Source organism: Manis javanica, chromosome 16 (genome assembly GCF_040802235.1).
Source record: "Manis javanica isolate MJ-LG chromosome 16, MJ_LKY, whole genome shotgun sequence".
NCBI lineage: Eukaryota > Metazoa > Chordata > Mammalia > Pholidota > Manidae > Manis > Manis javanica.
In genome coordinates, this window is record NC_133171.1 from 53,798,160 (window position 1) to 53,826,003 (window position 27,844).

A 27,844-nucleotide genomic window follows, 5' to 3' on the forward strand; every position below is an offset into this window, starting at 1 on the left:
AAGCTATAGATGTAGCATATGAAGGAAACTTGGGAGGATTGATTATTTCTTTGACATATCTTCTTGTGTAGTACCTTAAGTATGTATAGGTTTTAAACTACTAACTAATTTGCACACACATATTGACATAATAGGAATACGGTGACATAAACAAAGCAAATCTATAATCACCAGCCATCTCCAGTGAAGCCAAGAAAACCATTTAGGCACCCTAGGCATTTGTGAAAATTTATCTATGATATGATGGATATTTTCCAACTGTACTTGAACCATCAGACAAATTAAAGCAGCCCATTTCTGGGATCTGTTCACATCCCATATGTTCTTTTAACCATAGATAGTCTATAGTCATGAGATTTTGGGGTGCTACAACTTGCACCCCTCCCAACTCCTGGTTGAGTTCCAACAGTACAGATCCAGTCAAATTCGTTGTCTCACTGTATGCACATGCCAGCCTAGACATCTCCCTCCTCCTTCTCATGGCAAGTCCAGGAGATGGTGGGCTGGATGCAGCCACAACCGCAGCATCGTCCGGATCCCTGTGGAGGCTTTTTGATGATCATCCCCCGGCACGAGTCCTCCAGAGAGTGCTGATGCCGGAAGCTCCTCCTCATATCGTATCTTAGTTCATTTTCTGGGTATCCAAGCTAGGCCTTGATCTTCTGCGTAGAAACAAACAGACCCTTTGCCCACACTTTGACATGCCCTCTATACCACTGTGCAGAACTCATTGGAGGTCAGCACACAGTAACTGCTTTTTTTTTTTTTTTTTAATTAAGAGAAAGGAATATTATCAGAAAAGAGTACCTCCATAGCTGATCATCTGACACCCTTTAAGTGATCAACATTAAGGATATTTAAAGCATGCGTTGATCTTTGATTTACCAATAGTTTTATCCTGTTAAGGAGTAATCCCCCTTTTCTTTCTTTCTTTCTTTCTTTTTTTTTTTTTTAAATTTTTAATCTACACTTACCTGAAGAATACTATGTTTACTATGCTCTCCCCTATATCAGGTCCCCCCTAACAACCACATTACGGTTACTGTCCATCAGCTTAGCAAAATGTTGTAGAGTCACTACTTGTCCTCTCTGTGTTGTGCAGCCCACCCTCCCCTTTCTCCCTCCCCCCCATGCATGCTAATCTTAATACCCCCCTTCTTCTTCCCCCCCCTTATCCCTCCCTGCCCACCCATCCTCCCCAGTTCCTTTCCCTTTGGTACCTGTTAGTCCATTTTTGGGTTCTGTAATTCTGCTGCTGTTTTGTTCCTTCAGTTTTTCCTTTGTTCCTATACTCCTCAGATGAGTGAAATCATTTGGTATTTCTCTTTCTCCGCTTGGCTTATTTCACTGAGCATAATACTCTCCAGCTCCATCCATGTTGCTGCAAATGGTTGGATTTTTCCACTTCTTATGGCTGAGTAGTATTCCATTGTGTATATGTACCACATCTTCTTTATCCATTCATCTACAGATGGACATTTAGGTTGCTTCCAATTCTTGGCTATTGTAAATAGTGCTGCGATAAACATAGGAGTGCATCTGTCTTTCTCAAACTTGATTGCTGCGTTCTTAGGGTAAATTCCTAGGAGTGGAATTCCTGGGTCAAATGGTAGGTCTGTTTTGAGCATTTTGATGCACCTCCATACTGCTTTCCACAATGGTTGAACTAATTTACATTCCCACCAGCAGTGTAGGAGGGTTCCCCTTTCTCCACAGCCTCGCCAACATTTGTTGTTGTTTGTCTTTTGGATGGCAGCTATCCTTACTGGTGTGAGGTGATACCTCATTGTAGTTTTAATTTGCATTTCTCTGATAATTAGCGATGTGGAGCATCTTTTCATGTGTCTCTTGGCCATCTGTATTTCTTTTTTGGAGAACTGTCTGTTCAGTTCCTCTGCCCATTTTTTAATTGGGTTATTTGTTTTTTGTTTGTTGAGGCGTGTGAGCTCTTTATATATTCTGGACGTCAAGCCTTTATCAGATCTGTCATTTTCAAATATATTCTCCCATACTGTAGGGTTCCTTTTTGTTCTATTGATGGTGTCTTTCGCTGTACAGAAGCTTTTCAGCTTAATGTAGTCCCACTTGCTCATTTTTGCTGTTGTTTTCCTTGCCCGGGGAGATATGTTCAAGAAGAGATCACTCATGTTTATGTCTAAGAGGTTTTTGCCTATGTTTTTTTCCAAGAGTTTAATGGTTTCGTGACTTACATTCAGGTCTTTGATCCATTTTGAGTTTACCTTTGTATATGGGGTTAGACAATGGTCCAGTTTCATTCTCCTACATGTAGCTGTCCAGTTTTGCCAGCACCATCTGTTGAAGAGACTGTCATTTTGCCATTGTATGTCCATGGCTCCTTTATCAAATATTAATTGACCATATATGTTTGGGTTAATTTCTGGGGTCTCTAATCTGTTCCACTGGTCTGTGGCTCTGTTCTTGTGCCAGTACCAAATTGTCTTGATTACTATGGCTTTGTAGTAGAGCTTGAAGTTGGGGAGTGAGATCCCCCCTACTTTATTCTTCTTTTTCAGGATTGCTTTGGCTATTCGGGGTCTTTGGTGTTTCCATATGAATTTTTGAATTATTTGTTCCAATTCATTGAAGAATGTTGCTGGTAATTTGAGAGGGATTGCATCAAATTTGTATATTGCTTTTGGCAGGATGGCCATTTTGACGATATTAATTCTTCCTAGCCATGAGCATGGGATGAGTTTCCATTTATTAGTGTCCCCTTTAATTTCTCTTAAGAGTGACTTGTAGTTTTCAGAGTATAAGTCTTTCACTTCCTTGGTTAGGTTTATTCCTAGGTATTTTATTCTTTTTGATGCAATGGTGAATGGAATTGTTTTCCTGATTTCTCTTTCTATTGATTCGTTGTTAGTGTATAGGAAAGCTACAGATTTCTGTGTGTTGATTTTGTATCCTGCAACTTTGCTGTATTCCGATATCAGTTCTAGTAGTTTTGGAGTGGAGTCTTTAGGGTTTTTTATGTACAGTATCATATCATCTGCAAATAGTGACAGTTTAACTTCTTCTTTACCAATCTGGATTCCTTGTATTTCTTTGTTTTGTCTGATTGCCGTGGCTAGGACCTCCAGTACTATGTTAAATAACAGTGGGGAGAGTGGGCATCCCTGTCTGGTTCCCGATCTCAGTGGAAATGCTTTCAGCTTCTCGCTGTTCAGTATAATGCTGGCTGTGGGTTTATCATATATGGCCTTTATTATGTTGAGGTACTTGCCCTCTATTCCCATTTTGCTGAGAGTTTTTATCATGAATGGATGTTGAATTTTGTCAAATGCTTTTTCAGCATCTATGGAGATGATCATGTGGTTTTTGTCTTTCTTTTTGTTGATGTGGTGGATGATGTTGATGGATTTTCGAATGTTGTACCATCCTTGCATCCCTGGGATGAACCCCACTTGGTCATGGTGTATGATCCTTTTGATATACTGTTGAATTCTGTTTGCTAATATTTTATTGAGTATTTTTGCATCTACGTTCATCAGGGATATTGGTCTGTAATTTTCTTTTTTGGTGGGGTCTTTGCCTGGTTTTGGTATTAGGGTGATGTTGGCTTCATAGAATGAGTTTGGGAGTATTCCCTCTTCTTCTATTTTGTGGAACACTTTAAGGAGAATGGGTATTATGTCTTCTCTGTGTGTCTGATAAAATTCCGAGGTAAATCCGTCCGGCCCCGGGGTTTTGTTCTTGGGTAGTTTTTTGATTACTGTTTCAATTTCTTTGCTTGTAATTGGTTTGTTTAACTTTTGTGTTTCTTCCTTGGTCAGTCTTGGGAGGTTGTATTTTTCTAGGAAGTTGTCCATTTCTTCTAGGTTTTCCAGCTTGTTGGCATATAGGTTTTCATAGTAGTCTTTAATAATTCTTTGTATTTCTGTGGAGTCTGTCGTGATTTTTCCATTCTCATTTCTGATTATGTTGATTTGTGTTGACTCTCTTTTTCTCTTAATAAGTTGGGCTAGAGGCTTATCTATTTTGTTTATTTTCTCAAAGAACCAGCTCTTGGTTTCGTTGATTTTTGCTATTGTTTTATTCTTCTCAATTTTGTTTATTTCTTCTCTGATCTTTATTATGTCCCTCCTTCTGCTGACTTTAGGCCTCATTTGTTCTTCTTTTTCCAGTTTTAATAATTGTGATGTTAGACTATTCATTTGGGATTGTTCTTCCTTCTTCAAGTGTGCCTGGATTGCTATATACTTTCCTCTTAAGACTGCTTTCGCTGCATCCCACAGAAGTTGGGGCTTAGTGTTGTTGTTGTCATTTGTTTCTATATATTCCTTGATCTCTATTTTGATTTGTTCATTGATCCATTGATTATTTAGTAGCATGTTGTTAAGCCTCCATGTGTTTGTGAGCCTTTTTGTTTTCTTTGTAGAATTTATTTCTACTTTCATACCTTTGTGGTCTGAAAAATTGGTTGGTAGAATTTCAATATTGTGGAATTTACTGAGGCTCTTTTTGTGAGCTAGTATGTGGTCTATTCTAGAGAATGTTCCATGTGCACTTGAGAAGAATGTATATCCTGTTGTTTTTGGATGTAAAGTTCTATAGATGTCTATTAGGTCCATCTGTTCTAGTGTGTTGTTCAGTGCCTGTGTGTCTTTACTTATTTTCTGCCCGGTGGATCTATCCTTTGGGGTGAGTGGTGTGTTGAAGTCTCCTACAATGAATGCATTGCAGTCTATTTCCCTCTTTAGTTCTGTTAGTATTTGCTTCACATATGCTGGTGCTCCTGTATTGGGTGCATATATATTTAGAATGGTTATATCCTCTTGTTGGACTAAGCCCTTTATCATTATGTAGTGGCCTTCTTTATCTCTTGTTACTTTCTTTGTTTTGAAGTCTATTTTGTCTGATATTAGTACTGCAACCCCTGCTTTCTTCTCACTGTTGTTTGCCTGAAATATGTTTTTCCATCCCTTGACTTTTAGTCTATGCTTATCTTTGGGTTTAAGGTGAGTTTCTTGTAAGCAGCATATAGGTGGGTCTTGCTTTTTTATCCATTCTATTACTCTATGTCTTTTGATTGGTGCATTAAGTCCATTTACATTTAGGGTGACTATTGAAAGATATGTACTTATTGCCATTGCAGGCTTTAGATTCGTGGTTACCAAAGGTTCAAGGTTAGCTTCTTTAGTATCTTACTGCCTAACTTAGCTCGCTTATTGAGCTGTTATATACACTGTCTGGAGAGTCTTTTCTTCTCTCCCTTCTTATTCCTCCTCCTCCCTTCTTCATATGTTGTGTGTTTTGTTCTGTGCTCTTTTTAGGGGTGCTCCCATCTAGAGCAGTCCCTGTAGGATGCCCTGTAGAGGTGGTTTGTGGGAAGCAAATTCCCTCAGCTTTTGCTTGTCTGGGAATTGTTTGATCCCACCATCATATTTAAATGATAGTCGTGCTGGATACAGTATCCTTGGTTCAAGGCCCTTCTGTTTCATTGCATTAAGTATATCATGCCATTCTCTTCTGGCCTGTAGGGTTTCTGTTGAGAAGTCTGATGTTAGCCTGATTGGTTTTCCTTTATAGGTGACCTTTTTCTCTCTAGCTGCCTTTAAAACTCTTTCCTTGTCCTTGATCCTTGCCATTTTAATTATTATGTGTCTTGGTGTTGTCCTCCTTGGATCCTTTCTGTTGGGGGTTCTGTATAATTCCATGGTCTGTTCGATTATTTCCTCCCCCAGTTTGGGGAAGTTTTCAGCAATTATTTCTTCAAAGACCCTTTCTATCCCTTTTCCTCTTTCTTCCTCTTCTGGTATCCCTATAATACGAATGTTTTTCCTTTTGTATTGGTCACATATTTCTCTTAGTGTTGTTTCATTCCTGGAGATCCTTTTATCTCTCTCTATGTCAGCTTCTATACGTTCCTGTTCTCTGGCTTCTATTCCTTCAATGGCCTCTTGCATCTTATCCATTCTGCTTATAAATCCTTCCAGGGATTGTTTCACTTCTGTGATCTCTTTCCTGACATCTGTGATCTCCTTCCGGACTTCATCCCACTGCTCTTGCATTTTTCTCTGCATCTCATCCCACTGCTCTTGCATTTTTCTCTGCATCTCATCCCATTGCTCTTGCATTTTTTTCTGCATCTCTGTCAGCATGTTCATGATTTTTATTTTGAATTCTTTTTCAGGAGGACTAGTTAGGTCTGTCTCCTTCTCAGGTGTTGTCTCTGTGATCTTTGTCTGCCTGTAGTTTTGCCTTTTCATGGTGATAGAGATAGTCTGCAGAGCTGGTACAAGTGACCGCTGGAAGAGCTTCCCTTCTTGTTGGTTTGTAGCCTTTTCCTGGGAGAATAGCGACCTCTAGTGGCTTGTGCTGGGCAGCTGTGCGCAGACAGGGCTTCTGCTTCCTGCCCAGTTGCTTTGGGGTTTATCTCCACTGTTGCTGTGGGCTTGGCCTGGCTGGGGCTGTTCCTCCAAAATGGTGGAGCCCCGTTAGAGGGGGAGCAGCCAGGAGACTATTTATCTCCGTAAGGGGCCTCTGTGCTCCCTGCTGCCCAGGGGGTTAGAGTGCCCAGAGATCCCCAGATTCCCTGCTTCTGGTCTAAGTGACCTGTCCTGCCCCTTTAAGATTTCCAAAAAGCACTCTCCAAACCAAAACAACAACAGCAACAATGAGAGAGGGAACAGAAAGGAAAAAAAAAAGAAAAAACACGCGATTTTTTTTTTTTTTTTCCTCAGGTGCCGGTCCCAGGCACCCGCGCACTGGTCCTGCTGCCCTGTCTCCCTAGCACCAGGGTCCCTGTCCTTTCAAGGCTTCCAAAAAGCACCCACCCACCGGTCCCGCAGGGAAGGAACGCTCAATATTCTTTGTCCTCAGGCACTGGTCCCACGCACCCGCTCACCAGTCCTGCCGCCCTGCCTCCCTAGCACCGGGGTCCCTGTCCCTTCAAGGCTTCCAAAAAGCACTTGGCAAAAAGAGAGAAAAAAAAGGGGAAAAACGCGCGATTTCTTCCGTCCTCAGGTGCTGGTCTCAGGCACCCACCCACCGGTCCCACAGGGAAAAATGCGGGATATTCTTTGTCCTCAGGTGCCGGTCCCAGGCACCCGCTCACCAGTCCCGCCGCCCTGCCTCCCTAGCACCGGGGTCCCTGTCCCTTTTAGGCTTCCAAAAAGCACTCGCAGAAAAGAGAAAAAAAAAAGGGGAAAAACGCGCGATTTCCTCTGTCCTCAAGTGCCGGTCTCAGGCACCCGCCCACCGGTCCCGCAGGGAAAAACAGGGGATATTTTTTGTCCTCAGGCGCCGGTCCCAGCCACCCGCTCACCAGTCCCGCCACCGTGCCTCCCTAGCACTGGGGTCCCCGTCCCTTCAAGGCTTCCAAAAAGCGCTTGCCATAAAGAGAAAAAAAAAAAAAAGGGGAAAAACGCGCGACCTCCTCCGTCCTCAGGCACCGGTCTCAGGCACCCGCCCCCAGGTCTCGCAGGGAGAAACGCGGGATATTCTTTGTCCTCCGGCGCTGTTCCCAGGCACCTCCTCACCGGTCCCGCCACCCTGCCTCCCCAGCAACGGGGGCCCGTCCCTCTAAGGCTTCCAAAAAGCGCTCGCCAAAAAAAAAAACTGCTCCGGTTTCTCTCCACCCGCCGGGAGCCGGGGGGAGGGGCGCTCGGGTCCCGCCGGGCTGGGGCTTGTATCTTACCCCCTTCACAAGGCGCTGGGTTCTTGCAGGTGTGGATGTGGTCTGGATGTTGTCCTGTGTCCTGTGGTCTCTATTTTAGGAAGATTTTTCTTTGTTATATTTTCATAGCTCTATGTGTTTTTGGGAGGAGATTTCCACTGCTCTACTCACGCCGCCATCTTGGCTCCCGCCTCCAACAAACTTTTAAGAAGTAACTTTTAAATCTAGTACTAGTTACAAAACAAGGTAAGTTCTGGATGTGATCATTGGACAATAAAAAAGATTAGAGTGTATGGAAAATTTAAATCACCTTGGATAAATTATTTTATAATTATAATGTCTTGGTATTTTAAGATCTGTAAAAGAAATTTGAGCTTCTGAAATAAACTGGGATGTTTATTTTCATATAGATTATCCACATGTATTATTTAAATTATGTCTAAATTCAGAGCTGTTTTGTGATAGTAATTGGAAATCTGAAATACAGTTTGATTTCTTCTCTGAAGATCTGTAAGAAAATAATAACCGATTCTCATAATCCAGATTATATATTTGAAGTAATTTGCCTGATAGTATCAGTTTTCAAATTTTCTTATAAAGTATTTTTAATATTTAGTAATCATACAATATACTTGTTAACAAAATACTTGCTTTTATTTTCTTACTCTCCTTTTTGGTTAGCAAGTTAATCATAGCTATACCAGTTAAGTTGAAGTTAGTCTTGGTGTTCTGAGGCTATTTCTAAGATCAGGTGGTACTGGTCCTAGCTTTAAACATCAGTTGTTACATTGGGCTTTCTGAGGTAGTATTTGCAAGTACAACATAATCTTTGTAAAAGTGGCCAGTCACCAGGACTACGGCGGTGGTTAATTGGACCTGCTACTGAGGGGAACCGGGAAGAGTGTCCAAGCCGGCCTAGACATGTTTTTGGTGTCTTAGACTGAACTTAGAGCTGCGTATTTCTCATCAGTATCTAAGCTTAAAACAGTGGCTAGCATGTAGTAGGTACTAAATATATATTAATTAAAAAAATAAATGAGTGAATATCAAAATTACTTTTTAATTTAATTGAGGTAATCAATATTTAGCTATTGTTTTCTGTAGCTATTGTTAACTGTTAACTTGAGATGTTTTATTGTATCTCTTTGTCAAGAGTTTGTACTTAGTGGTAGGTATTTTCTCCTCCCCATTAATGAATTTTTATTGCTGATAAAACCAATATATTTGATATGTTTCAATACTGATGTTTAATGAATGCCTATTACAGTGTTACAGCAATTAAATAATCCCCATACTTCATACAACTAGCTGAACAAGATTAACTTGAATGTTTCTAGGAAGACCTTTACAGAAGTAGCTTTCTGAGGGAGCTGTGCTGGATGTTTGAGTTCTTCTGGACCTGAAATGCTCATTGAAAGATCGTTCTGGGCACACACAGCACACCAGCCCTGGCTGGCAGCTGCCTAGGGCCCGGCTCTCTCACAGTACCTGTGTACCAGGGAAGCTGACAGCCTCAGGGAACCCTGGTACAGGGGGGAGAGGTTGCCAGTTTACACTTGTGTGCCAAGGTGCATGTAACATTCTTTTTATCAGCAAGGCGAGGATCTGGCCAGGTGGAAGAGTAGGCATATTTGATACATCTGTGCCATCCTCTTACCCCAAGTAGAGTTTAAGATTCTGTGGGGTAGGAATTTATGCCAGTTTTGTTCACTGTGCTATTCCAGATGGCTGTTGTCCTATTGCAAAGCTTTATGAGGCCAGCTCATGTCCCTTTTTGCTCACTGATGTATCCCCAGCACCTCCCAGTATGTAGCACATACAGGTGGCTAAATAGAAATTAACAGAACAAATGACTGGAAGGCAGTCTTGTAAGCGTCCTGCTTACCCTGGATAATGCCTCTTTTTTCCTTTTTGGTATCTTATTCCAGTTTTTTCAGCCAAACTTTAAATTATCTTCAGCTAGTGCTAATTTTCTAACAGCCTAGTTAATAAGCTGTAAGCTGCTGTCCTGTGTCACAGCTGCAGCCCACAGAGTATATATAGCCTTGGAAGGTCCTGGTGAGGCAGGTGACGGCTCGTGGGTTGTGGTGTGTGGATCTGCCCATTCCGCTCGGGGCCCGTGGTCCTTGTTGGACCTTCAGGAGTCGCGGAGAAGGAGGCATGTGGGTGTGCCTGTGCCTGTCACTCTGGCCTCTGGTGCGTCCACTCACACGCAGCTTCCTGCCCACGCACTCCTTGCCCTCACTTTAAAAATACCACTTGTCAAGTACTAAGAACGAGGTAATTTTCAGTTGGTGATGGGGTGTTAATAGAGCATTGTCTCTTTTCCTGAATAACTTGAGGAATTTCAAAGATTTTAAATTTGCTTCACTAACCCCAGTAATTCTTGTAGTTTTCCCCTTTGTATTTCTGTGATGCACATGTGGTCAGCCTTTAATGTATTTGAAGTTTCTAGAGCCATAGCCTTGGGAATTATGACTGTATTTTAAATATTTCATTTATAGTCTTTTTAAGTACAGTGCTCTTTGTATGCAAACAGTCTCAGTAAGTGTGAATGTTGATTGCATGTGTTTTCTGAATGATTTTCTGGCAACAAATAGTAACATGTCTAGAAGAATCTTGTCTTCTCTTGTGGGATGAATAAATCAGACTTAAATGATTAATGAAGGATAATTTATGTTATAAATATTTAGGATTACAAAAACAGTTAAATGAACCTCCATGAAAAAGCAGGTTTTAGATTCTAGTGAGTTTTGCAATAGGTAGACAATAATAGTTATTTAGTGGGGGAGGAAGTGAGGTCCACAGCTTCTCTAGGCCCAAGTGTATCATCAGCTCAGAGTTAGAATAAGAGGTCCAGACAAGAGTCAGGGCCGGGGTCGGCAGCCGGGGGTCACTCGGTCGCGCTGCTCTTGGGCTGGAGGTCACCTGAGTGCAGACTTCGGGGTTGGGGGGGGGGCGTCCTTTTCCTTCAGAACATCACAGGCGCCACTCTGTCGGCTCCCCGCTTCCCGTGCTGCCTGCGCGTTTTCTTGCTCTTTTTTTTTTTTTAAAGCACCGTTGATATACATCTGATGTTGCTTTCAAATATACAACCCAGTGGTTCACCGTTTCCCCGCGTTATTAACCCCTCGCTCCGGCTAGTGCGGCTACTGTCAGTCAGCACAGGACGCTGCTCCGGAGTCACTGGCTGTGCCCCGTGCTGCACTGCCGTCTCCCTGACCAGCTCACCTGCCAGTCCCTTCCCAGTGTCTCCGAGTCCTCTGCTGTTTACTCCTTCTGGCTAGAGTCGTTTGGGTTCCTGACCCCTGGGCTGTGACTGTGTTTTTCCCTTTCTCTTTTCTCTTCTTTCTCTGGAAGCGTGTAGCATCTTCTCTGTATTTGTGCTCTTCTGAAATCTGACCATGTATCTTTGTGTGCATGTCTTTTTCCAGTTACTGTGTTGAGGACTTAATGGGCATTTTGGCTAGACTCTGGGAAATCATGTCTTTCAGTTCTGGCAGATTTTCTTTGAATATTTCAAAGCTTTCTTCCTTCTGTTTTTTTCAGAGGGGTGAGATGTCTGTTTTTCCTGGTGTTTTGATGCTGAATCTTTTTACTCCTCTCATTTTTATATCTTTTTTTCCTTCTAGTTTTTTTTCCCCCTACTTTCTTTTTTCTTGGCTTTCTGAAAAATTGCCACAACTTTATTTTCTATAACCCCCATGAATATTTTATTTCTGCTGTAATGTTATCAAAGGAAAATAATTCTGACACTTGCTAAAACGAAAAGAAGACTTTGTTCCGGACTGCTGCAGTGGGGGGGTATGGTGCGCTTGCACCGTCATGACCAGGTGCTGCGGACCGGGCGGCCTTCCAGGAGTGGTCGATCTGTTTCCAGGCGCAGGCGGAGGGCGGGGTCAGCGGCCAGCCGTCGGCTTCTGCTCCCGGATGACTGCTGTTTTGGTGTGCTCACATTGCTCGGTGTGTGCCCACTGCCGGGCTGCTAGGCACACAGGGGGAGGGACGGAGAGAATCTGCTGGGTGCCTTTAGAATGGTGATCTCCGTTTTACATCACTTAATCCTCATAGCAATTCTGTAAGGTAAGTGGTTTTACCCTGTATAGGTAACGACCAAGATTATGATCAGAGAGACTAAGTGGTCAGATAGTGGTGAAGCTTAGTTTCAAGGTTTTAAGACCTTTCAGCTCTTCCTGGTCTCCCATCTCCTTTTCCTATTCCCAACTGTATGAACATTCATTCATTCACTTAGTAAATACAAATTGCCTGCTCTGTGCTGGGCCGTGGGGACACAGTCCTAGTCCATGCCCCGATGGAGCGGGAATGACGGGATCGGATTTACCTGTTAGTCAGATTTTTGGTGACCTGTACAGATGGGCAAGAGGCAGCAAAGAGTTACAGAAGTCCTGGTGGGAAGCCGTGTTGGTTTCGGCTAGGACAGCATAGGAGATGTGGAAGTGGGTGGATTTGAGCTCTCTGTTGGCAGTAAATCTGACAGGATTTGGGGGGTGATGAGGATTTGCAAAGAGCCAGAACTGAGCACAACTGTAGGTTTGATTAGGTCTGAGTGCTGTGGCTGCCTTTATTGTGGGAAGAACAGGTGGAGGGCAGTGGCACAGGTGATAGTGTAACAGTAACAGTGTCACATGAAGGGTGGTGGCACAGGTAATAGTGTAACAGTAACTTTTACATGTGGGGTGGTGATACATACAGGTAAATAGTGTAACAGCGGTGTTACATGTAGGGTGGTGGCACAAGTAATAGTGTAACAATAACAGTATTATGTGTTAGAGAAATGCACCAGGAGGTGTCTGGTAGTCAAGTAGGCATCTGGGAATTGAGCAGCATTCTGGGCTGGGGAAATTAGTTAGGGCATTGCCCACATATAGACAGCATGTAAAGCACTGAGACTGGATGTGATCATCTGGGGTAAGTGTTACGTATGGGTGGTGCTGTTAAGTCTGAAGCAGTGTCCCTGATTCCCTTCTGTGGACAATCCTCATTTTTCCTAACTCAGAGTTATATTTAAACTTGATAGCATTTGCTGCATGTGGAAAGCAGATCACACCGTGTAGCTGTGGCGTGGAGGACATCAGTCCTCAAACACAGTGCAAATATGCAGTGGTTAGCAGCTTTTTGATAGAATTATATACCAAATACCCTTGACTTCCATGAGAGACTAAACCTGAGAGGGTCCACATGGGGAGACCCGGATTTGAGAGTGTCACATACGCAGCAAGTTACTGCACATGCATCGACTCCTCTTTAAGTATAGATAAGTAATGAAAAGTAAGTTCCCACTGAGATGCAGAAACATCTGGGATCACTCACTAGCTGCTTTCTTGTTACATGTTAATGTCATAGAATCTAAGCCCACTGAAATTACATGTTATATAAATATGTGTATAAAGTTACATATTTTACTTATTTAAAATTAAATATTTCATAGACCCTTTGGGATAGTCTCAAAAGACAGAATTGTAAATGTCAGATCTGAGAGTACCAAGCATCAAAGAAGCTTTATAGGGACACTTGAAAAATTAGATGAGCATTGCCAATAGGCAGAAACCAGAAACAATCCAAACATCCATCAATAGGACAACAGGTGCACGACTGTGCTGCAATCACTCAGTGGGCTGGCGTCCCAGTGACACGGTCGAATATCAAAACATTTTGTTGAATGAAGGAAGCCAGGCACAAAGCATACATACTCTATGACTTTATTTGTGTGGAGTCCCAGAACAGGTAAGAACTAATCTGTGATGACAGTAGCCAGAACAGGGGACCCCTGTAGGGGATAGGGATTGACCGAAGGAGGCCTGAGGGAACTTTCTGGGGTGATGGAAATGTTCTGTATATTGATAATGATATATATATGTTGAATGTTTGTTACAGGGGTTTATCTGCTTGTGAAAGTCATCAACTCGTACACTTAGGAACTGTACCGTTCACAGTATATAAGTTTTACCTCAATGAAATAAAGAAAACAACAAGATTGCATGCCGAGTGGTTCTGTGGGGGAGCATGTGGGGAGCACAGGATGAGGCGTCCCTGTGGTCTCAGATTGTCGGGGGGAGTTTCCCAGAGGTGGTAATCTCTCACATCTCTCATTTTTATTCCTTCCACTCTAAAGTGACTTACTGTTCAACTCTTAGCTGACACCACACAATAAACTGTATTCCTGGGATGACTATTTAATTTATTGTGCAATCCAGAATAGTTAGGTGGTAAAGGAGAGGGCGTCATAAATGACACTGGTACAACAGGTAGAAACCAGCTCTTTGTGTTTCTCTAGGCTCAAAGTGAAGGACTCCACTGCAGGACAACTGGAGGAAGAGGGTGGTGAGCAGGTGTGTCCTGAGGGCGGGGCAGCCTTCCCTGGGTCCTTCTCCCAAGGTGGATAAAGCAGGGACAGGGTGCAGCAGATGGCAGGGGTGGGGTTACCTGTGGCAGTTTTGACATGTGTTTCTGTCAATTGTGATTTACATGTTAACTTCTAAAATATATGTTTTTTTTTTTATTTCCAGAGTTAGTCATGTTGGTTTATTTGTTCCTTTGAAACAGGAGATACTAGCTCTTTTCAAAAATGGAGGATGGGAAGCCCGTCCGGGCACCACACCCTACAGATGGATTTCAGATGGGCAATATTGTGGATATTGGCCCTGACAGCTTAACAATTGAACCCCTGAACCAAAAAGGCAAGGTGAGTTTCCCAGAAAGGTTTCAAAATTTAATTTCTCTCTGTAGGTGTCTCCCTTCTTAATGAAGTAGATATTCCTGGCACAGTAGAGGGGAAAGCAGTTTTCTGGGGAGTGAGTGAATCTTAGTTTTCTACTGAGTCTTAAATACCCTAAGGAAAAAACTGATGTGTGATAAAATCAAAAGAAGTTGAGCCTTTCATGATCACATTCTTAAGAAATAGCTATATGATAAAATATAAACATTTTTATTCCATATTACTAAAGTTATGAGTATATCTGTGATGTATTTAACATGTATTCAGCAAAAATAGGAAAGGGATTATGTCATCAGATTTTCCTTTTTGCTTTAGCTTGTAGATACCTTTTTTTTTAGCTTTTTATTAAATTTATTAAATGGAATTGGAGTAAATATATTTCTATTTAGTAAAGGTACTTTAGTCTTAAACATACCCTCTATTATAATAGTTTTTTGAAACAAGCAAACTTTAATTTTGTACCCATGCTGTTTCCTTTTACGCTTAGACAGTCTAGGCGGCATTACAAATGGGAGTTTGGGGAAAAAGCTGCCTGGGTCTCTTTCACTCTTCGTGGGGACTGAGGCTTTGTTATTGTGGGAGAAATTCACAATTTTCAGTTTAATAAATATTCCTGTTAAACAGGTCTTGCCACTACATCAAATTTGTCGATGTCATTTCTGTTTTTTTTTTTTTTTTACTTCAGACTCTGCAAATGTTCATGAATAATTTATATTCTGCTGAAAAAAAGGTTGATGCCGTAGGACTGCCATCCTGTGGGAGCCTTAGAAAGAAAAGGCAGCTCTCCCATGAGGTCTTTTTGCAAAGAAAACTGCTCTGTTACTGTAAACAACCCAGAAGCCTAAATGCATAATGTATGATGTGCCATGTTAGAGGGGGCTGACTGAGGATGCCCTTAGGAAAGAAAGAACAAAGTGTTTCTAGGGCTTCCTTTCATTTTATTTTATTTTATTTTATTTATTTATATTTTTAAGGTATCTTGCTATACAATCTTATGCTCAGGTTTCACAGGAGCAACGTTGTGGTTACTAGATTCCCCCTATTATGAAGTCCCCACCACATACCCCATTATAGTCCCTGTCCATAAGCATAGTAAGATGCTATAGAGTCACTATGTGTCTTCTCTGTGCTGTACTCCCTTCCCTGTACCCCCACCCCCATATTATGTGTGCTAATCAGAATGCCCCTTAATGTCCTTATTCCTCCCTTCCCACCCACCATCCCCAACCCCTTTTCCTTTGATAACCACTAGTCCATTCTTGGGTTCTGTGAGTCTGCTGCTGTTTAGTTCCTTAAGTTTTTGCTTTGTTCTTATACTCCACAGATGAGTGAAATCATTTGGTACTTGTCTTTCTCTGCCTGGCTTATTTCACCGAGCATAATACCCTCTAGCTCCATCCATGTTGTTGCAAATTGTAGGATTTGTTTTCTTCTTATGGCTGAATAATATTCCATTGTGTATATGTACCACATCTTTATTCATTTACTAACGCATACTTAGGTTGCTTCCATGTCTTGGCTATTATAAATAGTGTTGTGATAAACATAGGGGTGCATATGTCTTTTTGAATCTGGGATCTTGTTTTCTTTAAATTCTTAGGAGTGGAATTCCTGGGTCAAATGGTGTGGAGACCAGCTCCACAAACCAGCTGAACCTGAGAGGAGTGGATGAGGAGATTAAAGGAAACACAGAGAAAGATATAAGAAAGACACGGAAACCAAAGTTGGGGTCAGGAGGTTCACTGACCGTTGGTGGCGGGCAAGTGATGCAGTTTGATTTCTGAGCACAGCTTATATAGACAAGCTCACAATGATGTCACTTCCGGGCTGATCTCATATCCGGTATTGTCACTTCTGCTTCTGGTGACCCACTTCTGGGGGTGATACTGCTTCCAGGCCTCCACAAAATGGTATTTCTGTTTTTAGATTTTTGAGAAACCTCCATATTCTTTCCACAATGGTTGAACTAATTTACATACACACCAGCAGTGTAGGAGGGTTCCCCTTTCTCCGCATCCTCACCGTCATTTCTTGTTCCTAGTCTTTTCTGTGTTGGCCATCCTAACTGTGAGGTGATATCTCATTGTAGTTTTAATTTGCATTTCCCTGATAGTGATGTGGAACATCTTTTCATGTGCCTGTTGGCCATCTGAATTTCTTCTTCAGAGAATTGTCTGTTCAGATCCTCTGCCCATGTTTTAATCAGATTATATGCTTTTTGGGTGTTGAGGCGTGTGAGCTCTTTATATATTTTGGATGTTAACCCCTTGTCAGATATATCATTTACAAATATATTCTCCCATACTGTAGGATGCCTTTTTGTTCTGCTGATGGTGTCCTTTGCTGTACAGCTTTTTAGTTTGATGTAGTCCCATTTGTTCATTTTTTGCTTTTGTTTTCCTTGCTCGAGGAGATGTGTTCAGGAAAATGTTGCTTGTGTTTATATTCAAGAGATTTTTGCCTGTGTTTTCTTCTAAGAGTTTTATGGTTTCATGACTTACATTCAGGTCTTTGATCCATTTTGAGTTTACTTTTGTGTATGGGGTTAGACAATAATCCAGTTTCATTCTCTTGCATGTAGCTGTCCAGGTTTGCCAACAACAGTTATTGAAGAGGCTGTCATTTCTCCATTGTATGTTCCATGGCTCCTTTATTGTATAATAATTGGCCATATATATGTGGGTTTATATCTGGGCTCTCTATTCTGTTCCATTGATCTATAGGTCTGTTCTTGTGCCAGTACCAAATTGTCTTGTATACTGTGGCTTTATAGTAGAGCTTGAAGATGGGAAGCAAGATCTCCTGCTTTATTCTTCCTTCTCAGGATTGCTTTGGCTATTCGGGGTCTTTTGTACTTCCATATGATTTTTAGAACTATTTGTTCTAGTTCATTGAAGAATGCTGTTGGTATTTTGATAGGGATTGCATTGAATCTGTAGATTGCTTTAGGCAGGATGGCTATTATGACAATATTAATTCTTCCTACCCATGAGCATGGGATGTATTTCCATTTATTGGTATCTTCTTTGATTTCTCTAAAGAGTGTCTTATAGTTTTCAGGTTATAGGTCTTTCACTTTCTTGGTTAGGTTTATTCCTAGGTATTTTACTCTTTTTGATGCAATTGTGAATGGAATTGTTTTCCTGATTTTTCTTTCTACTAGTTCCTTGTTAGTGTATAGGAATGCAACAGATTTCTGTGTATTAATTTTGTGTCCTGCGACTTTGCTGAATTCAGATATTAGTTCTAGTAGTTTTGGAGTGGAGTCTTTAGTGTTTTTTATGTACAATATCATGTCATCTGCAAATAGTGACAGTTTGACTTCTTCTTTACCAATCTGGATGCCTTGTATTTCTGTTTTGTCTGATTGCCATAGGTAGGACCTCCAGTACTATGTTGAATAAAAGCGGGGAAAGTGGGCATCCTTGTCTTGTTCCTGATCTTAGAGATAAAGTTTTCAGCTTTTTGCTGTTAAGTATGATGTTGGCTGTGGGTTTGTCATATATGGCTGTTATTATGTTGAGGTACTTGCCCTCTATACCCATTTTGTTGAGAGTTTTTATCATGAATGGATGTTGAATTTTGTTGAATGCTTTTTCAGCATCTGTGAAGATGATCATGTGGTTTTTGTCCTTCTTTTTGTTGATGTGGTGGATGATGTTGATGAATTTTCTAGTATTGTACCATCCTTGCATCCCTGGAGGTCTTCCTTTGATTAACAAGTACCTGTTTGTCCTTACAATGCAGTGCATTTAAAAAAAAAAAGAAACTTAAAAATAAGGTCCATTATTTTTATGTATTTGAAGTTATAGGGGAGGAACAACTTTTCCCTATATTTTGGGTCTTCACAAGGCAATGGAGAGCTGAAGTGACCAGAGCAGAAAGCTTTTACCCCTTTTAAATAAGGAAACAGTAAATTTGTGAAGAATTAAAAGGACAAAGGGCTTGGCCTGGGGCAGTCCACTGTGGAGAAGTGGTTGGGAAGATGGCGGTTAGTAGGACCAGACTGGTTTGTGCAGATTTCTCTTGGCCCGGTTCCCTCTCCCTGGTGACAAAAGCCTTCCTCCTGGTGCTGGGGCTCCTTTCTCAGGGAGTCCCGCTCCTGCTTTGGGAGGGAAGCGGTGGGCCAGAGTGGTCGCTGTGTGTCTGCTGTTCTCAAGTTCCTTTAACTTTGAAGAATGACTTTGCCAGAGGAACAGATTGCGGGGTGACAGGCCTGGTGAACCTTTCGTTAGTTTATATTTGTTATATTTTATAAGCACTATCAATCAGAAGGCAAAGTGAAACAAACTATATTTCCTAGGCATATTCTGTTATATCTGCTGGTGACAAAATACTTCAGTTCAAGCATGGAAGAAACTTGATTTATGGGTGCATGCTTTTTCATATTTTAAATATTTTATGTACTCCCAATTATTATTATTGAGTTACACACATAGAACCAATAAAAGCACTTAAAATTCAAATCGTGAAATCATAAAAACGTGTGGGTCTGTAGGTAATTTTATCAGCTAAAGTTGAAGCTTCTTTTTGCAGAAATTGTCTGAGGGCCAGCAGACTCCCGGCGCTGGTTCCGACCTGCCCACACTCCTCGCTCTCTGATGGGTCTTAGCACCTCGTACAGGGTCACAACAGCCCTGTGGTTAAACAGACCTTTAGGAGAAGCAGTCCTTTGCCTGGGTAATTCATGGTTAGAGATCATCACCTTTTGAAAATTAAGGAAATAAGTGCACAAGTGATGGTCAAGTTGAGAAATACAGGAGGGTGATCAGCCCTAGTGAGGAACATATCTTTGATGATAATGACTTTTCAAGCGTTTGGATTGTGACCCATAGTAAGAAATAGACTTAATGTTGCATTAGGTATGTGTAGGTGTGTGAACATATGTTCATAAATGAAAGAGTTTCTCAGATGAAATATACTTCCTACATGTGATGCCTGTTGATATTTCCTAGTATCTTCTGTTCTGTTAATGGTGCTGTGTTGAACCTCTCAACTGATTACTTGCCTCATAACTGCAGCAGTCTGGCCTTCAGGGTAAAGCCCTGTATGTGTGACCCGCATGGGCCCACACTTCCCTTTCCCTGTCTTTGGTCTTACCTTCTGTGGCAGGGTGCTTGGCGTCATTGTCCCCAGGCTGCCTTGCTGCAGAATGCCACTCTCCTTGGCCCTTTGCTTAGCAGATGCTTGTTCATCTCCAGACTCTGATTGAGGCCTCCTTTATTGAACATTTCCAGATGTCCAATCTCTCTGTCCTCCTCCCATGCGACAGAATTTACCATTGGCTACCCTTTCCTTCAAGGAGTGTGTCTTGCCAATGGGTTTCAGCCCTGGCCAAGTTCGCTATGGATTCAATGTGCCCAAAGAATATGACAGCAAAATGTTCTCGGGGTGAAAGGGTTATACCCAACTTTATTTCCAGCTGGCAGATCAGCCCCTAGAATCCTGTTCACTCAGAGCAAGTCTGCATGCAGGAAGCCATTCTCTGCCTCTGGGCCCCTCTGTCCGCACAGCTGTCCTCTGGGCCTCTGTCCTTGGCGCTGCCACCACTCCAGCCTCTGCTGTGCTCTCTTGCAGTTCTCTCTTGCTCGTGTCGCACCCAGAGCACTGTGCGGAGCTCTTTATTTAGAGTCAATAGCCATGTATTGCCCACAGGTGTGCAGTGAGCTAGTCAACCAGGGCCAGGTGAGAATCCTGGCCACAGGAACTCTCATTCTGTCTACAGAGTGGCATGAATTGTCTCCTGGAATGCTTTGCTGGGGGCAATGGCTTGCGCCCTCGCCCCATTGGGTGCAGTCCTCTAGAGTGCAGAGGGTGCCTCCTTGTCCCTTTGTTTCTGGAGCTTGCTGACTGTGTCTGGCGGGTGGTCGAAGTTTCCTGCTGTTCATCAGTGTGCCGGTACGTGAGCTGCTCACAACAGGAGAAGAAGCCTCCTGTCTTTGAAAGAAGACAGTCACCCTAATGTAACAAATTTCCTTTCTTAGTGAGTAGATGGTGAACGGGAGAAGAAGATGGAGACTGGTGATAATTAGAGGGAAGAAAAAGGAGGGAAAGAAACTACTTTTTAGGACTCACAGCTGGCTTTTCAGTCCTGCCTCTAACCTTTGCATCCTAGGAACTCTGTGCTCCACGTCTTCCCCAGTTTCTGACCTCCTGGGGCCTCTTTTATTTCACATGGCTTCTAAGAGGATGAACCAACACCTGGAATCCGGGGGTCCTGACCCTTGTTGCCACAGCTGTGAACCTGAGCGTTATAGGTGTAGAATGTCAGCAGTTACTTCTGAACACACTTCCCCACAGAGTTAAAAATTGTGGATTGTTTTGTATTACCACTAATACAATTAATGTACATTAAGGATTTGTTCTGATTTTGTGATCTAGCCTCTATACTCTTCCACATCTGTAATATAAAGAACATGTGTACTGGGTTCTAAATAATTAGCTTTCAGAGTTTGAGGCCCTAACAGTTTTCTGCCTTGGGTACGACTTTGAGTTGCAGTGGTCCCAGCAGCCTTTCTTTTTCTCTGCGAACAGCAGCAGCCCTTTTTTTGATACTCTGGCCTATGTAGATGTACAAATATTATCTTAAAATAATTGAGCAGTTTTTCCTTGGAGTTTTATTTGATATTGGTGGAAACTCTGACCACAGGAGTAACTGTAATGGTTTGAGAAGTGTAAACTAAAAGATAACTGTTAGAATGGCATGGGTAAAGTTTCATTCTCTTTAGATGTAATTTGAGATCATTTCTGCTATCTTACAAGATACTATCTTAATTCTAGAGTTTCTACCGTAGCATTCAAGTGATACAGTAAATACAGACTTATTCAAGGGTACCTAAAATTTTACAGACCAAATAGTTTTGGATACTGTTTATATTTCTGACGCATTCTGTACAGAAATTTGTGTAGAATCTGTTTTACACAAACTATAGAATTAAGTAATAGTCTGTTCTGTTGGTACAGCTAAGTGATTATTTCCTTTTTTTTTTTAACAATTAAAAATATTTATTGTTTTTAAATGCCACATATGAGACAGCAGAAGCCAAAGCACCCTCCTCAAAATTCTTAGTTGTATGTCACAGAAGTGCTTTAGAACTTAGGTTACTATCACATGCATGGAGTGTACCGATCTAAGGAAGCCCTGGGACGCCAATCCCCAAAGCATGAGCCCAGGCTCTCACCTGCCACGCACTGAGCACCTCGACATGGCCATGAGTACGCAGGGGGACACACACTGGCGTGAAGCACCAGAGTTTTCGTCATTCATTTCTGAAATTCCACCTGCTTCAGATTCCGACTATTCAATAGCCAAAGGATGCTGCTCACATTTACATGGTGTCAAATTCTTATTTTCTGAAATCTTTACATCTGCACCTGGGTTTCTAAAATTGCAATTTTCAGCACAACATTGTCAAACAGAGCTGTGGTAAAGCTACTGAGCTTTATTACTGCCTGCCACATGCTTCCTTACCCTCCACAGTTGGAAAAGAGTTCATTCTATCTGACCAGTCCTACTGCATTTAGAGGTAAACATCTTTTTGGACTATCTGCCCATGAACTGAGTAAACTATAAAGACCCTGATTTTATTTTGGTCAGTAAGTGATCATACTCATATGCAACTACCCAGAATGATGACAAACTGATAGTGAGAAACCTAACTACCTCCTCTGCCACACAGATGCTGGCAAGCAATCTATATTACATATTATTTACAGATGTGGATTTTTAAAAGATTGATAAAGTACTTTTCTACAACATCTTGAATGTTTTATTCAACTGGTATATGAGTCATTCTGCCTTATTTACCTGGAAAAAATATTTTAAAATCGGATTCTTTTGACAAGTTTTTGTCTATTAGATAAAGGATGAGTATGCTATCCAACTGTTACCAACTTCTGGAGTTTAAAATTAACCCTTCAAGTATCTTTATTTAGGTCTTATCCTCTCAAACTGTCTCATTGTTTTAATGACAAAATTGGTTCCCAAAATGTAAAAATCCTAACAGAAGTCTATTTTCAAGAATAAGATAAAGATAGCTAGCACTATGGGTGAAAGCTATTCTGACGAGTTTTCCTGCTGGTCTCTTGTATCATTTAAAAGCCAGGATAAAAAAATCTGGGCTCTTATTAATAGACTTCCAAAACAGAATTTTTATGGAAGTGTTTAGGTTTTAAAAAGAGTTTCAAGGCAACAGGATATATGACTATGACAAAGCACTACTCAAAGAAGAGGATCCTCAGCTTTTCACTAAGACGGCAACAATAATTCAAAGAGATTGAGCTAGAGTTTGCTCTACATGCAATTAATATGAAACTTCCTAACAGGAAGAAATGCCTATAACAAAATTAACTCCCTACCTCTTTTGGCAATGAAATAAGTGACACTAACATAAGTGTATTTTGGAAGGGTTTAAAGTCACATTCAAAACTACACAGAGAACTTTCAAACCTAGACAGAAAAGTGGGCGCTTTCATTAGCTGCTTGAGTCTGCCATGTCTGACAGAAATAGTCTAGCTAGTGACCATCCCAACAGGTGCTCAGTTCCAAAACTAATACAAACAATTTACCATGTTTCATGCCTGTGCTTAATAAGCTATTTTTCTTCTCTGTTCTGCTCTTTTGTCTTGCCAGGTACGTGCTTAAGTTTAACAAAGACTACCCTTTGCAACTCCTAAGAGCAGAGAGGCAAGAAACGGAGTAACCAGAAATTAGCTTGAGACCCCACAAGGCTTTTTAAGGGCCTTTTCTCTAACTGGTCATGGCCACTTATGTTTCAATAGAGAAGGTTTCAAAGACTTTTGGGGAAAGGAATCATATCTTGGCTATTAGTTTCCTTGTCAAAAGCCATCACAGAGGCAGCTATTATTAACCAGGCCTTCAGCCTAAAGTTCCCAATAATCAAAAAAAAAAAAAAAATCAACCCCGGCCTTAAAAAAAAAAGAAAAAAGAACCTCAAATTTCCCTAGTGAAACCTTTCATCTGAATTTGGTGCAGCTTTGTCCACATTCATTGTGCCCTGGACTTACGATGCTGCCTGGTATTTGGCCAATTAGGAATGAGGCCAAATTGCATTCTTCTTAGAAGGTCTATTTAGTTGATAAATGGCACATAACTGATAGTTTCTTTCACGTAATCTTTAACAAGAACTCGTAAGGAGCATTGATTATGCCCCAAGAGATGAGGGACCGATGGTAATTCAGATGGGCACCTCTGAAAAGATTTGTCAGGTTCTTGTCCCGTTCTAGCCAGATTTTTTGGAAAACCTTAGGAAAAGACTGAAATTCCCCACCAATCTGCAACTGCATGCGAGTTTTTACAACATTAACTGGGAAAAACAAGATTCCCAACATGGCACCCAATAGGCCTCCACAGATAAAATCATTGAGCAGATGAGCACTGTGAGTTGTTGCCGTAGGCAGATGCTCCTTAATGGGACCCCGGAAGCCAAAAAAAAGGACATTGCTGAACCCGTTACGGGAAAGAATGGGTACCAAGCCTCGATAATACTCTCTAATTCCATGGCATTTCAGTGCCTTAAAAGCTTGGTAAGTGTTTGTAAATTTGTCATGATGCCTGTTGTCCTGAAGCAATGTCTGGACTCATTCCAGTGGAGTGAAAATGGCTTCTGTAGTCCCTGCAAGGGCTGCGGCCATGCTACGGGGTTGCAAACTCTGGGCTGCTGATATGCTTACGGAGAAGGCGAGATAAATCCTCATACAGACCAAACATAAGTGCCAGGGTAGTCTTCTGCATTATTGGGGGAAGGATTCCGCGATACAAGTTTCGAAACCCATCCCTCCTGAGCTGAAGTACTGCATCCCTGGTTTTGATTCCATACAGCTGTTGCTGGAAGAGGACCTTCTGAATGGGAAAGGTGATGGCCACATTGTTGAAAGCTGCACAGCAGCCACACAAGTAATGCTTCATTTCACCGACATCTGCAATGTGAGGTGATATATCTTGTTTTGAAGATGTTAGGATTGGCGGCCTCTTTTCATGAGCTGAATCCATCATGTTGCTTAAGATCTTCTTCATGAAGGATTTTTTTTTAACCCATCGCCGCGGGTGCTCGGTAGCCACCAGCCCGCAGGTTGGCGAGCCTGCAAGCCAGCCTGATTATTTCCTTTTTAAAGACAAAACTATATACAAACATTAAAAATTTTATTTAAAAAAATTTAAGTATAGCATGCCTGTGTAAGTTTAATATTAATATACTTATTGCTTAGTCCCACTCTAGGTGTTGGCACATAAGATTTTGTTACTGATGTATAATATTGATTTCATGTTCATGGTAATACTGGGTAATATACTTGAGTAAAGTTTAACCCTACTTGTTAAATAGTAGGGTTTTGTATTGTATTTTAATGAAGAGCATATTGTTGCTATTATTACATTGTGTGTGACCAGTTAAGCTCTTTTATTTTCCTTACTATTTATAAACCGCCAGATTGATGAGCTCTTGTTCTGTTTGTTAGATGTTCTTGGCACTCACAAACCAAGTGTTCCTTGCAGAAGAGGACAGTAAGAAAGATGTGGAAGATAACTGTAAGTATCAAGTTACAAACCAGTTCTCAGCACAGAAAAGGAAGCTGTTGCTCCAAAAACTAAGTTAGTGGTTATAGTACTAGGCACACCCCGCTGGTTCAGAAGAACATAGCCTTTTTATGTGAAGGCTCACATGAACGCAGGGGCCCAGAAGTCCTAAATTAGTTATTGCCTGGCATTTGTACTTTGGCCAAACAGTCCCTTGAATGTCCTTTTTGTGTCCCTTAGTTGTGTAAATGTGGGGAATGGTAATAATTTACTCTGCAGCCTGAGCTAAAAATCGCTTGTTAGCAGTTTTGAAGGTTATTTTGAACCTCACCTAGAATCAGATGATTTTTAAAGTAGTGTATATGGTTTAGTAATTTGGGAGTTGAGTCAAGAAGGACCCATTTAATGTCACTGAGGGAAACAAGCATCAAAAAAAAATACTGTGTAATAAGTACTAAATGAAAAATTGATTTTGGAACATTAAAGCACAACATTAATTTGACTTATAACTGTTTTGGCATGTTTGATGCTAAAAAAAAAGCTTTATCCAGTGAACAGGCCATGTTTATTCTTATATTTTCAAGATTAAGCAGTAAACGTATTTCATTTTTTATTTGGCAGTATTTAAGAATCGTGTCTAGTCATGGCTTTCATTCAAGGTATCTGACACTAAAAACTTCATTTAAAGAAAAAAAGTAAGAGAGAGGAATATATTACATCCTTATTGGTCTTCTCTGGAGCTCCCATTTGAGCGAGCCTGTGAGGTCCCCCGGTGCATGTGTGAATGGGGCAGCGCGGGACAGGGGAGTAATGGGGGGCTGGGTTTCAGATTCTCACTGTGCTCCTAGGAAGCCGTGTGCCTGTGGGCGACTTCTCTCTCCTCTTCAAGCTTCTCATCTGTAAAATGGGAGTAATAGTGTGTATGTTGTATGCTTAGTGATGGCTTATTTAAAATGCTTGGGGTAGCACCTGACTTCTAACCATCACTCAGGAAATGACAGCTCTTACTATTAGTGTAAGAGATTGAGAAAAAATGTGGAGCTTCCTCTCTTTTTTCCAAAATTGCTAGGGAATTTGTCTGATGGGATAATATTTTTATGAAGAGCAGTCAGATATCAATAAAAAGGAATGAGATTCTGCTATATTCAAAATGAGAGAATTCTTCTCCACTAAAATGTGTAGGGTATATAGAAGTAGGAATTAATCCTTTTCACATTTAGAATATGTGAATTTTTTCATCTTTATATTCACAGATAACCAAACATGAAAAATGGTTTCGAGTCCATTTCTTAAATTAATATTTTAAAACCTTCTCCCTGTGGTTTTGTCTTGGTACACCTGGCTAGCCCTTCAGTCTTCCTGTCTCAGTATGCCCTTGCTGCCGCTCCGAGGCGTTTTCCTCTGACGACGCCAGGTGCAGCAGTGTCCCTGGGTGGGTGCTGGCGGCCCTCCGCACGCAGTAGCGCAGCCCTGCTTCAGGTCCTTTTCTGAAGCCACACGGTTAATGCCGCTCTGGTCGTTGAGTTCAGAACAGGGGCTTTCCAGCTAAAGAAGTGCCATCGTTTCTTATCACTTTGGTCTGAGGCTTGCCACAGAATCTCTGTCCTCCGCCAGGTGGCACAGCATTGTTTTTAGGGTCTCATGGGGTTATTTCTAAAATACTTTCCTCTTCTCGCATCCTGGTCCAGCGTGACGGTTGCAAACCTGGTGTGTGTGGAGCGTTCGGAGCTGTGTGGTAAAGGTGCTTTGAAACACAGATACGGGGTGTCTTCTGATAATGCCCTGATAATAGAGCAAGATTTATGCTCTCAGCTCCAGTTTCTAGGTGGAGATTAGTATGTTAATTTTACCTTCACACTTGACTTCTGGGTCTTAATGCCAGAAGAAAACAATTCAGGGAATGTGAAGTCAGTAATTAGTGTAATATCATTTTTTGTGTGTCGAGTTTAAAGCTGTTATTAGTTACATGACATACAGTATTCTTCATGAGTTATTAGCATTAGAAAGTGGAAATAATATAGACTGTAATATTGGAGAGCATTCCCGAAGCTCCTGTGTAGTCTCTTTTCCAGGGATGGGGTGACTGGTGCGGCTGTGACTGTAGCGCCGACTGGCTTCTGCCACGCTCAAGCTGTGGGTCGGCTCCTTTTTTCTTCCTCTTACTGAACTGAACTGTAATGAGCAGCAGGGTCTTAAATAATCAGGTGACCCCCTAGTCAGAGCCCTAGATTTAATAATTACATGATACTCGCTCTTCATTAGACACTTTGGTATGCTTGGTGTATATTTATTAAGCCAAAATGCTTCTTAGAGAGTTCATGAAGAAACAGATTTATTTATTGTCTTATTACACATCTTTTTTCTAAAATTTTAATATTGAATGTAGTTAAGTATGAATAATCAGGCAATAAAGGCTAACAGCTCACATAAGGGATCACATGTAAGTGGCCACGCCAAGTAGCTGGCTGCCAGGAGGGGAGAGCAGGAGGGCGCTCGGTGGGGCAGGAGGTCATTTCTGAGGCCCTGGTGACAGCTCCAGGCCGTGCCTTTAGGGGATGCATAGGCAGTTGGGACTTAACCACTTCCCATTCTGGCAAACTGAGGGTGGAAAATATTTTCCTCTGTCCCCCCTTTGCAAGTCTTCATGAAATGGAATAGTCTGAGTAATATGACTTAAGAAGAAGACCCTCTTGTCCAGATTCTTACTGTCATCAGCAGATTCTTCACCAGTTAGGGATTTATTTAGTTGAATTAGCAGATATTCCTGCGAGGACTGGCGCTGAGTGTGGAAGGTGGTGAAGAAATGAGAGCAAAAAGTCACACACATGTCGGGTTCAGCGTTCTTTGATCAGCTCTCCAGGGGAACTGCGCTGTGGGATTAGGAACTCTTACTTAAAGGAGGCAGAGACTATCCTATACCAGCCAGTTCAGAGGA

At 41.6% G+C, this 27,844-nt stretch overlaps 1 protein-coding gene and 1 pseudogene across 4 annotated transcripts in view; one reads left to right on the forward strand and one right to left on the reverse strand.

The window, feature by feature from the left end:
• LOC108409882 (unconventional myosin-VI-like) overlaps positions 1-27,844 on the forward strand; it is a 133,820-nt gene that overhangs the window by 54,632 nt on the left and 51,344 nt on the right. For 3 of the 4 annotated variants that reach the window (XR_012126169.1, XM_073224458.1, XM_073224457.1), the window contains exons 2-3: positions 14,204-14,342; positions 24,852-24,921. Coding sequence is in view for 2 of the 4 variants with exons in the window: in XM_073224458.1 (XP_073080559.1) it covers positions 14,226-14,342; positions 24,852-24,921 (187 nt within the window). In the remaining 2 variants the exon portion in view is untranslated. The remainder of the gene's footprint in view (positions 1-14,203; positions 14,343-24,851; positions 24,922-27,844) is intronic. The other variant, XR_012126170.1, reaches the window with a different exon arrangement.
• On the reverse strand, positions 21,076-24,841 carry LOC140846768 (mitochondrial nicotinamide adenine dinucleotide transporter SLC25A51-like; annotated as a pseudogene).